Genomic DNA, 17,387 nt, shown 5'->3' on the forward strand with positions numbered 1-17,387 from the left:
TTAATGCAGCCTAATATCAGATAGATGCTAGTGAGAGAAAATACTCAGAATAAAGTACAGATAATAGCACAGACAACCACTCATTGCTAAATTACTTCTGCTCATCGTGCTGCGAGCTTTGTATTAAATTTTTTTGTCAAGTGGCAGGAATCATAGGGAGAAGTGGCTCACAACTCCCTTCTTGTAACCCTGGATAAGGATCTATAATATTAGGCTTTCATATGATAATGGCAAATGATGCCCCTCTTTGAAAAATTTCAGACTGGTAATGAAAGTCCTAATCAGATTGTTGTTGCAGAGAACCAGGAGGGGGGGAATGATGCCTTTCCTTCCCCTCCCCCCTGTTAGCAAATTTAGCAAATTTGACAAGATGGGTGAAATCTTGGAGAACTTATCTTACATGAATTTCTAACAAAGCCTGTGGGTTGTTTTATAAAACCAGAAAGCAGAGCTTTAATAAAAGCTGCGCCACCTGAGGCATTTTCATTAAAGGCTCTCTCTAGACAACATCACAATGTTTGCATTATCCTCCTACGCTCCCAAGAGAATACAAGCACTACCTTTTCAGCAAGAGTTGATATTGTGTGTGAAGGCACGACAGAAGATGATTGGATTTTGCTTTTACTCACAAAGTAACCGCCTGCAACAATGCAGTGGTCAGGATTAAAATTCATTGATTTCTGCTGCCTACCATTTGAATGGTAAATTGTTTTTTTTCGGGAAAAGGTACATTCTGAAGGTTTTAATAGCCAGTCACGTGAATGAAGATTTTAATCCTAACCACACATTATTCTCAACCACTACACTATTTATGCTATCTGGGCTCTTAAATAATGACAGTAATTAGCCGATTAGGACACTACAGAAAACAGGTGCAAGGCTCTGGAGTGGAAGCACCCATGCACAGTATTAAGGACCTCTGGCATTTAAGACGATTCATCTGTTCAGTGTGTTTAGCAACAGGAAGCACAAATCACTGAATTCTGAAGCGTAATGTTACCTCTGTGGAAAAATTTCACCCAGGCGCACTGAATGCATATTTAGAAAGGTTCACTGATGTTTTCACCCGTTTCAGTGGACTCACCATCTGTGTAGACTTCTCTGCGCAGATGTCCTGGCTGGTGTTTCTGCCTTTTGGCAGGTCGGACCTTCTGTATTACAACAGCACTCATATTGCTATCAGTAGACACGGGGCTGGTGGGTCTAGGACAGTGTGATGCATGAAAATGTCTACGGCCTGGAAACGGTTACAGAACAATAGCTATTATTTTTCTTATCTAAAACAAGACCTTTCATACTTTCTCTTCTTTCACGTGACCTAGCTATCTATACAAAACCTGAAAAAACACTGTTGGAGCAATAATAAAACTCTCATCCTGCCTGTAGTCAGTTTTAGGCTGTGCTGTAACTAAATCAAAGCATTTGTTATCCTATCAGTAGGCAGGCTGGCTTAGTTTCACAGAAATTATCCAACTGGTTGGTGGCTGGTAGCTCCTGCCCCAGGAAGCTGAACGCCATCAGCAGTCAAGCACAGGCAGGCTTCTCACCTTCCAGGAACAACAAAACATTTTACTTTCAAAAGGAGTTTCAGAGCAAGTCACCAGCTTGGCTCAGGTACAGATGCCTACTCTGCTGCTTTGAGTCAATTACCAGAAATGTGTCAGGGATGTAAGACTGGCATTTTATCACAGCTTATTTGCAGATAAGAAGTGCCATATTTTTAGGATGTACAGTCACGTATGGGTAATATGAATACATAAAAATCCCTGCACAACATGAACCTGATGGTTGTAAAATTATTTACCTGTAACAGGAGGGTAAAAACCTTTCTTCTAAATAAACTTACATGCACACAGACACACATTTATATGAACATATACGTGTAAAATGGATAAAATCCTGGCCCCATGGGTATGAACGGGAGTTTTGCCACCTACTTCAATCGGCCAGGATTTCATCCAGAATTACTAAATTGCCTCCCCTCTCACTCTTCCTGATGAACAGCTGTGTTGAATTGAAACAAAGGCCTGTTAACTGGGAGAGGATATCAGAAATGGGAGGAAGGTTGCAAATCTGTGGAGTCAGGGTGGACACAGTTGTGACAGAGTACCTCTTCTCCAGCCTTGGCAGCTTAATAGGATTGATTGGCAAAATATTCATGAATCTGCTTGAAACCTCATCCCACCCTGCAGAATTCTTATTTCTTAGCTGAACTAGAACACTATCCACTGGGCATAGTTACAATCATGTTGCTGATTACCTGTGTATATGCAGTGTTATTAGTAACCAATACGTTTTAAAACATTAAATATTTCAGATGTCATACTTCATGTATCCAGTGGTGATTCAGGAGAAAAAAACAAAAAGAAGAAACATATGCATAAAGTCTTTCTGCATATTCATAATCTATAATCTAAATCGCAACTAAAACCAGCTGTCAAATTATGAAACCAAACCCAGTTCATCTCAATGATACAGCAGTAAGAGCTTGAACAGCGTTCTCAAAAAGGTACCAATAAAATACAAAATGGAAAATGAATATAATTTTCTTTTTCCAAATCCACGGGAAATATGTCTCTAAAGGTTTATTATTTATGCGGACATTTCTGTACAGAGGGATTAACTCTCATGAAGAGTGACTGAAAACATGAGGAACCTTACACTAGGAAAGTGATACAATTCTGTAATCCTTTCTTTTTTTCTTTTCTTTCTCATTCAGCTCTGAGTGGAAACCACCAGCAGAGCTGAGGTCTGGCAGTAATCCACAAGACCAAAATATTAGGAACTCCTTAGGAAAAACAACATAGAGTGAGCAGCGATTTATTTGAACTACTTCACCAAACTCCTTTTCTGACTCTTCCACTAAAGAAAACAGACCCCCCTCCCCCCACTCCCCACCTCCTGAATTTCTAAATGTTGTATGAACAAGAATAAGCCAGGAAACAGTTGTGGATAAATACACTTCACAGCGGCCATTTTTGTCCTACTCCCATCAAAGATTAAGACAAACTCACCTCCTGCTGCATCCTGCATTTGACGTCTGGCTACTTTCAGGCCAGCGTACTCGGCAGCTGCCGCGACAGCCTGTGCAAAATCTGCATCGGTAAAAAACGATCCATCTGAAGAGCTCACGCTGGAGCGCCCACTGGAGATGTTGTCTTCTTCTGAGGCTGAGCCCCAGCCATTGATCATCGACCCCGTTACAGAGCTCTCCAAATCCCCAACACTGGAGGCGGGTGTCTGCTCGAGGCCACGCAACAGGAGCCTTCTGTTCTGCATCTTGGCAACCTCGATGTCTGCCTCGTCCTCTTCCTCTTCCGGCGCGTCGGTATCCATGTCAGAGACCAAGGGGCCTGAGATATAGCCATAGGTATGTGGTGGGGAGATAGGCCTCGGAGGGGGTGGAGGACTCACGGGTTGGCGTCTGCATAAAAACACAAGGGTAAGAAGAACTGAAGTCATGGAACACAGAGGAAACAGTAGATGGATGAAAATATTTATTTCACAATAAGCTGGACTTGCCTTTTCAAATTTGAAACATTCAGGGTTGGTTTTGTTTGGATTTTTTATTTTTTTAGTTTTTATTTTTCCTGTAAATCAGAACTGACAGCTATGTAAGTTAGAAGTCTACCATAAAGAAACACGATTTTTAATATCGTTCCTTTACCACTAATTCTAATTAAAATTGTCTTATTTTACATAAAGCTGCTCCTTTTTCCTAATGTGCTACATAAACAAGTAGGTGAAGAGTTGGTTAGAGTCCACATGACTGCTATGATAATTATTTGTGCACCACTGAGAGTACGAGCAAAAGAAGTGTCTGTGTATTCCTCAAGAAGCTAGAAACTATCAACAGATGCCTCTATCCAGTTGTATTGCTTCATAAACATTATCTTCCCTCCAACCACCCCAGTGATTCAGAAAGCTATGAAACATTAATTATTTTTTTTAAATTGTTCTATGTGACAATATAAAGAAAGAATTCTCTACTGCAATGCAAGTTCTAGGATACCAAAATGCATATAAATCCATGAGTTGATTTATTTTGAGCTTAAATCATCACTAATGGTATCTCCATCTTAAACAGGCAGTTTTAGATATCATTAGATCAATGTTCATTTAGTTAATACTTCACCCAGAAGTCCTAGGCAGTAAGAACATCAACACTTTTTCTTCACAGGGCCAAGGCACGCTCTCTAGTTGTCATTTGATAGGAAAAAACAGTTTCTGCAGCAATGGCTGTATTGTTGGCTTTGCTTACCAGCAATTTCTACTGCAATCTTTTTTGCAAAAAAATTACCAAGGAAAAATACAATACTTTGTGGCAAGTGTGAACTGGAACCTCCCTGGACTACATGATCTAGCCACTGTTTTCCACTGGCTGCATTAGGTACTGAACAGAATGAAGGACAGTTAGGGATCGTAGATTCATTGAATCATCTGGGTTGGAAGGGATCTCTGAGATCATCAAGTCCAACCCTAGATCCACCACCACCATGGTTACCAGACCATGGCACCGAGTGCCACACCAGTCTTTTCTCAAAAACCTCCAGCGACAGAGGTTTTTAATCATTTAATCTTCCACCCTCCCCCCCCCCCCCCAAATCATAGAAGCCATTGCTGAATAGGAATATCTACCTGCCTTTGATTAGAGACCCTGACAATAATGTTTTACTTTCTAAATTTAAAACTCCTGTGACAAATTTCCTTGAAATATATTTGCCAGTCTTTATATTCTCTAAGTTTTGGTATTAAGAGACAGGGAACTGGTTACAAAAATGGTTCAGGAAAATATAGCTGGCCTGGCAACCTTTAAGGATAGGCTAATTGAAAACAGCTAGTTCAGGGGCCTAGAGAATTAACAATACTTCATTCACTTTATCTGATGTAGTTCTCACTTTAACAGGGACATTGTCTCCTGTATCAGCTCTCACTTTAACATTTCCATCATCTGCTATCTCACTAAGTCATTTTCTCTGCGTATCCACTCATCCAGAGCACAGATTTCTATTTCAGTTTGCTATACTTCCAGCAAGCTTACCAGGGAGACAAATATTACAGAACCACTATCACCAGAATCGTATTCTAGATACTGGGTCAAGATCAGACCTCAAGATAATATTTAGCAGAACTACAAGTGAAGCTAATAAAAAGTATCACAAATAGTCCTTTAGGCATTATTTTCACTATAAAACCCACCGCTTCCTAAACTCCCAAAACAATACAGAGGTACCACTCTGAAGGTATTCTTCATTGAAAAGTACTATAACACTATATTCAAAACCAAACCTCCCTTCCAGAATGACCTACAGCTGTTGAGCACAGTACATCCAACTCCTAAAAAACAACACCAGGGATCACAGCAATGCTGCTAGATGGAAAAGGTAGGTCAGCTGAGCTTTACAAATGAAGTAAACAGAATCCTTTTTAACTGATGAGATGGATGTAGCAAAAAGAAAAGAAGCAATGTTTGAAAGTAAGATTAAAGTAATCTTTAAGTAAGATTAAAAGAAAAATTCAGTGACTAACTATTCTAAGAATTCCAGCAAAGCTAGGCTTAAACATTGTAAGAAGAAAAAAATAAGCAAAGTATTTTTCCATTAATGAGTAAGATGTATGTGCTAGAAGCTTAAATCAGAACATCCTTCAAGACACTTTTGCCATTACTTTTGATGACATTTATGGTGACTAGCCATGAATCTTCGTGTTGAGTAAACATTCTACTTTCCAAGCAGTTGCTGGCTGATTATATATGTTTGCATACATCTATTCCTATGCCCACTCTTTCTGCATGTTAGTATGCATCTCCCACTCCCCAGAACATGTCCCCAGCAACACATTGCTCACTTAGCATTTCCCTTTTCCATTAGTGTCCAGCTAATTTAATCTCTAAACAACCCAGTAAACTTAAGTGACTAAAATGAACACTTCTGTGCTCTGACACATCAGGGCTAATGGAAATTGCAGGAAAATATTATTAGCCCCAGAGTAATAAAAGAACGATTTTTAAGACTCAGGAAGATACAGAAAAAGAGAAAAAGATACACAGTTCAAGAAGTGTTACAATAAATAATAAAGAAAACAGACCAAGTCAGACAAAGTAGAAGAGGGGAGCAAAAATAAAAGCAGATACAGAACCTTTAAAAAAACCCAACTAATAGCTACTGCTAAGTGTAAAAGGGGAAACACAAAAATGAAGTCACTTCCCCAAAAATAATCTGGAAAATACATCCATAAATGTCCAGTAAGCTTTGATAATAAAATCAAAGTTCTACAGTCTATTTGGCAAGACCAAATTCATTTCATCATAATAGGCCTGCATTCCACTAAAAATAGGAAGTATGACTATAATACTTCTAGTAACCAGCAGTTTCTATGTTTGTGGTAACAAAAAATATATGCAAACCACTGGAAGAAAAAAAAAATCTGGGATGTAAAAACTTTACCTTCTTAAAAAAAGGCAAGATTAGTGAGCATCATAGATAAAAAGCCTCATTCTGAATTCACTGTTTTATGGAAGTGAAGCTGTGGGAATGTATATGCAAAACAGTTTGTATGAAAAGCAACTCAGAAAAGAAACAAAATTCCCCAGTAACAAATATCTATCTTTATTAGTGTTGGTCATTCCTGTAAATAAGGGTAGGTGGAAATGTTATGAAAATTTTTCACGAAATAATTTCTTGTATTAGGATTTACGAGAGGAGGAAAATCTATAGGCTTTATAAATTATATCTTTATATATATATTAATACAGATTGGTGACAAGTTAATTGCCCAGTTACTGCATGCTATTTTATGGTAATAATGCAGTAAATCTATTGGAAACAATGGAACTATAATTGTATGGTAAGCTGTGTTAACGATACCGCTTTAATATGCTGATGACTGTGAATTTAACTTATGTCAGCATCGTACGTACCGTCAAGTGATATACTGCAGCTCTTTCCACAGTATAATAATAAAGCAACTTAGTTATGTATTTCTTGTGAACCAATAGTTCTAGCATCTTAGATTAGAAAATATTAGCAAGAGAAATATAACGGGGAAAATCTCAGCCTCACTGAATTCAGCAAGAATTTTCCCTGAGGCCAGGATGACTTTTGTCACATCCTTCTTGCTACATTTGCATTAACACACCTCCGTTCAGCTTGGTGTTGTATATGTCCCAGATCCTCCTGACAGTCTTGTAACATGGGCTGGAGTTCTTCTTGGGGAGAGGGGGTGAGAGTGGCAGTCGACTGATGGCTGTAAGAGACAGCAGCTGGAGAGGAAGCTGCTCCTCGGACAGGTGGGGTAGGACCTCGTTCATCTTCTTCCTCTTCCTCTAGCTCATCCTGCTGCAGATACATCCTTGCAGGTGGGACAGGACAAGGAATTTCTTGGTCATAGCTAAAATTAATTTGTTAAGAAAATAAGGACTTAAATTGTTACTCTGTAATTAGCGTATCTTCTACAACAAGGAATTTCTTGGTCATAGCTAAAATTAATTTGTTAAGAAAATAAGGACTTAAATTGTTACTCTGTAATTAGCATATCTGCTACATGCATAAGCAGCCCAGAAAAAAACCCATTGTTCTATGTGCTCTTGAAATCAGCTTAGTGAGGAGGTACTGAGTGGATGTAAACCACTGTCAATAAGTCATCTCTACAGAGTCACCCTACAGCTAGATTAGGAGCACCAGGATGGTACTGAAGGAAGGTCCCACCAGTTAACTGCACTTCAATTAGTGATTAAAGTGAGAAATGGATGCTCTGTTATTTTTCCTTACCTTTCATCCACTGAAAGACTGTAATCTTCACTATTGCTATGGGGAGGTGGATGTGCTGGAGGGGGTGGAAGAAGATCTGCCCAGTTCATGCCAGCTTGCTTGGGAGCCTTTGGGGTACGAGCACCCTTCTTGTGACCTTGACTCCCTGTGAATAAAAAGCAGTGCAGATTTGTAATGTTTTCAGGTACCTCCTCACCAGTAAGCTTTGAAAAACAAAACAACCATAGTCACCCCTGCATCTTACTGAATTCTCTGGGACTTTATGGTGGTGCTGAGTCAAACTCACATCTTCCTTTTTACACCCATTTGTAATTGTACATTCTTTGTAGAATTTTTCTACATTTTGAGCAGTCAAATTTAAACAGAAACTTTATGTAGCATGGGAAAAAGCATGTGAGATCCAAAATTTGAATTGTTAATAAATAATCAAAATGCAATAAAAACATAAATGAATTTTTCCAAGTTATGTCATTAAGAGTGAGCTTTCTACTTCTATTAACAATATTACAGATTATAATCTAAAACAAATGAGTTGTAGAAATATTTCCCCAAGTGCCTTTATGCTATTTAATTGCTGGAACCTAAAATACAATATGATAGAGATATGATCTATTAAAGTTCCACTGCAGCATTAAGTCACCAAATATATGTAATTTGTACTTGTCCACTTAAATGTTTTAGGCACAATGAAATTACTAATTTTAGTCTAAATGGCAGTTGAAAATAATTGCTGGATGAACTAAAATAACGGTAAAAAAAAGAAGAAAGAAGATTGATGAAGTATGGCACAAATGTTTTCAACTACTGTTACTGGGAAATTATAGCTCATAAAAGAACAATGCAATTTTGAGCAGTTCCAATAACTTTGAGTAAGACCAGTTATTCAGGTGGTCTGGAATTTTAACTTTGGACATAGCTATGATGAGAATTGACTAACATTTTTCCTTGGTATACATTTGCATCTTTTCTTTTTGTTACTTATTTAATGATAGTTAAAGTCAAGGTATTTTTGGGTATGTTTTAGAATTCTTCACATTTCTCTCTTAAGCTATTGTTTTATATTACCATCGTTATGTCTTATATACATGATTAAGTATGATGCAGTGAGATTTAGGAAGCTTGTATTTCTCACTTCTCTATCTCAGATTTTCTCTTCTTATAGGCAGTAGTTCTGCTTATTATTGTTCCCATATTAGCTGCCAGATACAGATACCTTTTATCCATGTACAATTATTTTTCTGGTATCTCAGTATGTCAAGCAAGACCCTAACTATCCCAAGGCGACCATCATCTGCGTTCTCTACCCTAAGCATCATGATTTATACAAGGTTCAGCACAATTAATTTATTACTCTGTTCACCTTGCTTCATTCCTTCTTCATTCGAGTCCTTGGTACTGGACTATAAATTGTTAGCATTATGAATAATCGTAATAGGTGTCAGCACAGAAAACACCACCTTCTCATTTCTAATTTGCATGGGTTCATACCCCTGGTTTTTTGATGCTGAATTTCAGGTTTTAACAATCGTTGAGCACAGCCTCAGCACCACATCCTGATGCTGTAGGCCTGGGAACAGGCAAAAGGCTGACTCCCAGAAGAACACGCCTGAGCAGCTGGGAAAATCAGGAGCTGTGCTTATCTCCCCCCAGCCACAGAGAATTCAGATCACCCAAAGTCTACAGCAGACTCATCTACATGGTTATGCTCTGCTGTGCCCTAGCCACCTCCAGTCAAAATGGAATTCAGGTTAGGATTAAGGCAACTGGACTGTCAAAGGTAATAGCTGAACAAAAGATACAAAGTCTTTGTCGATATCAGTAGACGTAAAGTTCAGAGAGCTGGAGATTGTGATCATAACTCACCCTATAACTGGCTTGATGTAAATAAACACAGGCTAAGTAGCATATTTACAGTAAAGTCCCAAACAAAGTCTATGAGTAGTTTCTGGTTTAGCTCTGAACATTTCACACAACTCTATCAGAAATCAAAGATGATAGTAAACAGGTTATACCACAATAAGAAGGGATAGCTTTTGAATTAAACCATATTCTGTGGTTCCAAAGCACAGAGTGCAATTTCAGTTCTCTGGCCAGCATTCTTTAGCTCAAAAACATGCCTTGTTTCAAGATTTGTACAAAGAACATTAAGACATTCTGCACAGGAGACACCAACAAGAAAAAAAATTTAGTTATCTACCACCTACAGTGTAGGTGTAGGTGTACAGGAATAGTTTTCAAATACAGCAACTGTAATCTATAAAAAAATTACGATGCAGGTTTTTACGCAAAAAAATGTATGGGTTCAATTTTAAAAATGAAAAAACTCTCAAAACACCTTCTGCTATGTATCACTCAAATGTTCTGGTATCTTGAGCCTTGTCAGGAATAAGGTTATCTTGGATGAGCAGACCCAAGATAGAAAAGAAGTCAGTAAAGTACCAGGAAGGTAACACATAAATTAAAATCCTCTTTCTAATGACACCTGAAAAGACTTTTCTATGATTTGCCCATCTGGAGACCATGATATTAACCAGTAAAGCATTAACATTACGAAATCCAACTTCCATTTGATTTCATAACTTTCACAATTTTGGACAATCAATTATTTAATTGCCATTTAGATGTGACTAAGCAATTATAAGGATGACACAGAAATGCTGGCAAAAACCGGGCCAGTTTTTATGCTGTTTAAAATCCCTTTGCTGTGTTACTGTTGGTGGATCTCTTTCTGTCATCCCTTCTCAAAGTCCTCTAAACAGTGCTAACCACAGCTAGAGCACCCAAGCACCAAAAACCTAGTGTTTGGAAAACACTGTAAATACTCACCAGATGTACTACTGCCTCTGTCTGAGCTGTTGTAGGAGCCACCTGTATTCTGGTCGTATGACTGGTTGTATGGAATAGTTGGAGCAATGCTGTCATTTACCCGGTAATCTGCAAGTTCAACAGTAAGGTTAATACTACCCTTCAGAAACACATCTGCTTTTACATGCCTGCTTTATAACACAAAGTACCATCTCTTGAAAATAGTGAGGAAGAAACGAATTCATGTATTGAAAGGAAAATCATCCCATAATAATCACGATGGGATTTTTGTCTTGTGTCTAGGACGTTTAAGATAAATCATGGGAACTTAGCAGCTCCATGGCAAAAATGAAGTAAAATGAAATCCTATGCACAGGGCTGTCCAAATGCCTCTGCAAGGATTAAATCTCAATGGACATACAAACGACCTGTGTGTCCATTTTGCATATGAACAGACTGACACCTTGATTGATTTTCCGCAGTCTCTGCTTAATTTACACATGCAGGGCAACCAATGAACTGTGGTAGCTACTTTGTGTGTTTCAAAGGTGACAAACCCGTGTAGGAGTCAGTCCTGCATTACAAGGGCTGAAGGATCTGCTGGAGCAACAATGCAGCCCCACTGAATTTGGTTTACAACAGAAGAGGTCTTTGTTTAATGTCTGCGGGCTCCAAAAAGATTTCTATTTACAGCAGCTCATGCAGGTTCTAGCTACAGGCTGGGCCTTTTATTTGCTCATTACTATTACAGTAACTCCTTTCTCCAGTTCCAAAGCACTCGATATACATACATTGCTTTTAAATCTAGATTTGGCAACCAGATCAGTAAAATACTCATCTGACAGAACAGTACTCTCATGCCAAAAAGGAATTATAATTTCAAGAAAACAGAAAGGAGCTGAGTTACTCTTCATACAGCAAATAAAACTGTGTCATAAACAGAACCACTAGACATAAAGTAGTGACAATGAAGCACAGCATGTAACTCATCAAAATGGTTATTTTCCATCACAAAAGCTGAAGGTATAATCGCCAGCAAGATGGTTTTGACTTAGGAAATGAGAAAACCAAGAGCAGAATATTGACTCATAAAATTGCAAATCAAAACAAAAATAAACAAAACTAAAAATCCAATCCCCATCTGCTGCAGAAATGTTTGTGATAATATAAGCATGGGAAAAAGAGCAAAATGATAAATTCCACACCAGAGTGTATTCTGTAATAGTTTCTCAGCCTAGCTGCATTCCAGAGACCACGCTGAAGCCCTACATACCCCATATGTTTACACAGAGGATAAACAGTAAATCAACACTCTGAAATATGTATATATGACTGTCAGCAGACAATGCTTTAAGGGGGCCTTTCCACACTACAATATGCTAGAGAATATGCAGCTGTAATATACACAGTTTGAAAGATGCAGTATTTTCCAGGGTATAAAAACCAAACATATTTTAATTCCAAAACAGATATGTAATACACAGTTCATGAAAGAAAATGTAATTACAAAAAATACAGCTTTCACCCTCTATAATAATAAGGAGCCACAAAAATCAAATTTTCTTTTGATCTGTTTTTGTCAAGGGAAAGTGTCACATTTTTATTGCCCTTTGAACTCCTTTGTGAGTAGATGGATCCAGTAGAGAAATCAACATTCATGTAACGAAATGTATCTTTTTACTGGATAACTTATCGCTATGTGATCACTTGAGATACAACAATCCATGCAAATAGTTTAACGTTTGACTGGGTCCAGTTCCTAGGGATACTGTTTTGCAAATCAGATTATTAAGAGGTTGCATGGTATCCTGGAGGACTAGTAAGAAATCACATACCTATTTCTTCCAACTCCCACACATTATATTAAAGAAACATGCCCTCAAGGCCACAGAAGTACATTCTGATGTTTCCTGTTAACACTGAAATAAATTTATTTTTAGCTTCTGGATCCACACATCTCAGGCAGGGTAACAAAGGAATTTAGTTTCCAAAACTGTGTGTGGTAGCATTGCCTGTCGATATGTGAATCTTGCTAGGAACAAGTCTTAAATGAATTGGATCACTCCACTTGTGTCCCCAGTGTACAACACAGTACAGTTTTACAGAGTTTGATATGCAAAATTTCATTCGTTTACATGATCATGTAGATTTAATTAGTCTCCATCCACGACTGGGAAGAGTGGGTTGACCTATTTAAAATTTAAGGTAGAGTATAATGTGACTACCATGCATCTGGCTTATGAATAAAATATCTGGCCTCTGCCCTAACCAATCCCTTAACTACTATTAAATTTAAATTAATCTCAAATCCATAGGAAATTTATTTTATTTAACTCTTTTCCAAAGATACAGCTTGTTATTTTTTATAATACATTCAGTACCTGAAGGTTATTGTGGTGCTAATTAACTTTCCGACATGCTAACTGTGGAATTCTAAATCTAAAGAGGGTGAAGTCTAAAAGCACAACAGAAGACTCTAATTGCTGAACCTGAAAGCTTCAGTACTAGAAGGTCACAACTCCTCTGATGCCTAAAGAGGAGAAACAAGCTAAAAGCTCTTCACCTTTGTTTAATTTGTTTTGCTCCATAATGTTGTACTGTATGGGTGCAACCTCTTGCTTTTGCTGAACAGAGGGTTTCCAGTGTTTCTCATTTGTATCCCCGCTGCCATTGTTAACATTATTGCTGATATTTGACTGGATGAGTTGAGTGGTGGCATAAGGAGTGGGCTGCCCAGGCTGGCTGACAAATCTTCCATCCTTTAGATTTGGACTATTGAAGGTTTTCATCTCATTGATTTTGTTGCTGAGGTCCACGTCACCATATACAGTTGACTCAGGCAACATCAGGTTTGTTTGCTTGTTGTCCAGCTGATTGTTGTAATTTGCTATACAATCGGCTAACCACAGAGGAAAGAAAAAAAAGAAGGTCATTCTGTTCGCTTCTGTTACACTTTCAATGAAATGCCCTGTAATATTTTTTTAGAGCATAACTGTATGGCTTGCATCCATGAAGCATAGATACTGTGAGTAATTAACTATTTTCCAGAGCATTATTTACCTTATAAGCTACTGCCTTGAAAGTAGCATTCACTATTTTGATTCACTGTAAATTCAGACTTACCTTGCTGGGGTTTTTCTACGGTGGCCATATAAACATTCTCATTATTAGACATTATTCTCAAAGCAGCATAGATAGCTGATCAATAGCTGTGATTAAAATAACTTGCATTGAAAGGAAAAAAACAACTAAAACTTAATAGTGGGAATAACCAAACGTGACAGTCATTTCAATTGCATTTAGACTTGTACTTGAAAGAAGAAACAGAGATACAACAGATTTTTAAAAAACAGATTGAAACATGATTAGACATAACAATTAAAGAGAAACAGTACAATGCGAAAGGGAACTCAGTACCAGTAGGAAGTTTTTATTTGGTCACTGCTTCCTTGTACAATCTTGTATTTTGGTTTGAAACAAAGACAAGAAAGCAAACTGGAATTTTTGCTAGCTTTTAGTTGCTCTGGATATCACAAAGTAAGTAATACCATAGTAATACCGTTATGCTGCATGCTAAATATATATCATAGAGACAGCATGAATTCACTCTAATATCTGTTGCATCATGAGATCACCATGTACTGCATAAATTAGACATGTTCTGATGCTCTGTCCACCACTGTGTGAAACAGTGTGCCTGCCCTCCTGTGTTCTCTTGGCTTTGTGTGACAGCACCCTCACACACTTTTTACTTCTCCCCATATCCAGTCCACTGGAAGAATACAGAATGGAGTGACACAGTCTGTGGGTCAGCAGTCAGAAGGCTTAGTAAAACCAGCATTCAGTAGTCATTAAGCAAAAATTCTCATTTGTTACCTGACTAATGCATCAATGATTACATAATAATCACTAAGAACACAGTTTTTCTCTTTTAAAAATCTGTGGTATTTATGCTAATAAGCTTGATTCAAAACCTGAAGGCCACTACCTGTGGCCACAATTAATTTACTGGAGAGGGTGCTAAGCAGATAATTAATTATTTGAGCAATATACTAAATAAAATAACTACTAAATATAAATATCTACTTTCTAATAGATATATCTTTTTTTTGAGAAATATTTCCTGAAGAAAGAAAATCACTGATCCACATTTCCAGGGATTAAGGAATAGTATCATAACATGCCACACACAACTTATTATTGGACATTTCATAGCCCTCAGCTTGTGTTTTTTGAAGGTTTTACTGTTTCATATATTTTTCTCTCTTACACGAGCTGTTATTTATTGCTTTTAAGCTTTTAACCATTTCTTAGTTTAAACTTTTAAAGTGTTTTAATTTCTGCTTTTTCTGCTAATCTTTCCTTTTTTCCAAGCCTATTGTGTTGGGCAGTTATAAATCCAGAATATTCTTTGTTCCTATAATACCTTATGCTTTGTTATAATACCCTTGCAGAGTCACTTAGATATTTTTACCTCCTTCCACTTTCAGCTACATACAATTTGTGTGTAGGGCAACATAATTGATACAGTGTATGCAGCAGGTACATTTTTTAACATAGACAATTCCTTATACAAAGTACTTAAACAAATCTAGTTTATCTATGTAACAGAAGATGCATTCTGTTAGATTTTTTCATAGAATCTATTTTTAGAACATCTGTTCTAAAGGACAGTACTATTACTTAAATTAAAAAACGCCCAGTTACTTAGTATGTTCACAGCTACAGAGGTGTTATCCAACTCTTTTGCTTCAGAGCATAAGCCAAGCCCAAGCTGACATAATTATTTGCCAGATTTTTCAGCTCAGAAGAGATTACTAAGAGCATCTTGTCTGACCCTGAAGCTCATAATCTCTACTTGAAAGAAAGGAATCACTCTGCAAGACAACCAAGCTTAACAGAAAAGCTAGTGAGAAAGAATCCACTGCACCTTGTGACGAGACATAATAATAGTTTACAACACCCCAAAACATGCATTCTCTTCTGAATTTGTTAAGTTTCAGTTACCAGAACTTGGTATGTCTGTACTTGGCACAATAGAATGCCTCTGTATCAATAATCTTTTTTACATAGGTATTTGTGGACATGATATCCTCGAGGAATGTAAAATACAAGTCTCTAACATTAAAATCCCTCACCTTCCTCTGAAGCACCTGGCACTGGTCACTGTCAGCATACTGCAGGAGATGAATTACCACCATCACTGTATGACTGGTTTCACATTAATTACAGAATGTAATGCTGTTTTGCACTCAGGCACCTTCACTAGAGGTAATCATACTCCTTCTCTGAAATGCTGGGAAATGCTGCTAGCACAAATCAGCTACAGATGCTGGTATTGAAACAAGACTCATTTTCATTCCTCAACAGTAACACAAACCGGGGTAAACCAAAAGAAACCTAAGGCCTGTTTAAAACATAATGTGCAACAACTAGTGTTTCCAGATAGATTTCCCTAACTATGTTCCCATGGAATTCATGAGGTTTTCTTCAAGAGTACTCTGTATCCTGCCCAGTCTCCTGGGAACTACCACTTAACCTCACATTTCGTAATTGCTTTTAGAGTGTGAAGTTAACTTCTTTATCCATACGCCCTAAACAGAAAAGCAGCTATCCAATTTTGTATAGAATGGCACCCCAAGGGAGGTTTTGAATGTGCTAAAGTAGACTGACTGTCTTTCAAGTCCTCTTGCAATGTTTTATTTCTTGCTTCTCATCACACCATTTCTTGCTTCTCAAACCAGAAGGAAAATCTCACTGAAGTCATATTAGTACTTCTCCATTCAAGCAACAAGAATGTACAGAACAACCTAAAAATGACCTTATCTGCTCTTTTTCAGATGCTAAACACATACCAGCTCAGTATGAAGTTGGGCAAAATTGAATGTTGCAGGGGTTCCTTCAGCTTGCTACAGCTATTCAAAGGGAACCAAAAAAAAAAAAAAAAGAAAGACCCAAAATGGGGCTTAAAGCATGATCATGATACAGAGGAGAAACTGTATTAAGTCTAAATGCATTGGAAATCAGAAAACCCAAACCAACCTGTATACTCCCTCAGGTATTAGAAATTTACACTCTATAAAGATTCCTTAGCAAGGTAGAAACATATCTAACCTGGTCGACTGTACGTGGTAAGGTTGCTGTCACTGTTGCCATTGCCAGAGGTGCAGCAGTTGATGGAGCAGTCGTTGTGATTGTTCCCTGTGTTAGGCCAAGTATCCGCTAGCCATGGCTGAGTGGCTGGTTCACTGATGTTTAGGAGTCCTGGCCTTTAAAAACAAAGTTTGGTCATTTCAAAAACTAAACAAAGGCATTTTCACATTGCAAGGATATTCTTCTCAACAGGTTCAATATAATATCACATATTTAAAAGATTGAGCACTAGCAAATACAGCTTGATTCAATTAGTTAATGGTTTCTGGTCTCCTATATAACCTGTTCCTTGCTAAGATACTCTGAAGTGAACAGCCAAGGACAATGTCAGTTCAGTTTGCTGACTATATACCTATACGTTTCATACTATAGCTACACATTGGTGTACAACCTTTACCTGCCACTTTGTTGGGTTTTGTTTTTTTAAATTTCTTTTTCTATTACAGTTTCATTTCTTGTTTTGCTAACCTTTATCCCTTTCTTAAAGAAAGTGAGGTAAAGAAGGGGAAATTGGAAAGTCAAACCAACAAAAAATTCACACGTGGAACTAAAATGGCTGTAATAAGAGCTGAGTTTGGATGTAAATACATCCAAATTCTTGAGTGATTTATGAAGCCAAGTTTTCCTCATCACCAGTTAGTCCCACTGTAGTGGGTCAAA

The 17,387-nt window shown here is 37.7% G+C and overlaps 1 protein-coding gene across 8 annotated transcripts in view; it reads right to left on the bottom strand.

The window, feature by feature from the left end:
- Positions 1 to 17,387, bottom strand: part of ROBO1 (roundabout guidance receptor 1) — a 685,371-nt gene that overhangs the window by 9,520 nt on the left and 658,464 nt on the right. For 6 of the 8 annotated variants that reach the window (XM_071755931.1, XM_071755941.1, XM_071755922.1 and 3 more), the window contains 7 exons: positions 16,689 to 16,843; positions 13,138 to 13,473; positions 10,596 to 10,703; positions 7,770 to 7,914; positions 7,138 to 7,389; positions 3,015 to 3,424; positions 1,085 to 1,237 (listed from right to left, as the gene is read on the bottom strand). In XM_071755931.1, the coding sequence (XP_071612032.1) occupies positions 1,085 to 1,237; positions 3,015 to 3,424; positions 7,138 to 7,389; positions 7,770 to 7,914; positions 10,596 to 10,703; positions 13,138 to 13,473; positions 16,689 to 16,843 (1,559 nt within the window). The remainder of the gene's footprint in view (positions 1 to 1,084; positions 1,238 to 3,014; positions 3,425 to 7,137; positions 7,390 to 7,769; positions 7,915 to 10,595; positions 10,704 to 13,137; positions 13,474 to 16,688; positions 16,844 to 17,387) is intronic. The other 2 variants (XM_071755956.1, XM_071755949.1) reach the window with 1 other exon arrangement.

Source organism: Heliangelus exortis, chromosome 1 (genome assembly GCF_036169615.1).
Source record: "Heliangelus exortis chromosome 1, bHelExo1.hap1, whole genome shotgun sequence".
Classification (NCBI taxonomy): Eukaryota; Metazoa; Chordata; class Aves; order Apodiformes; family Trochilidae; genus Heliangelus; species Heliangelus exortis.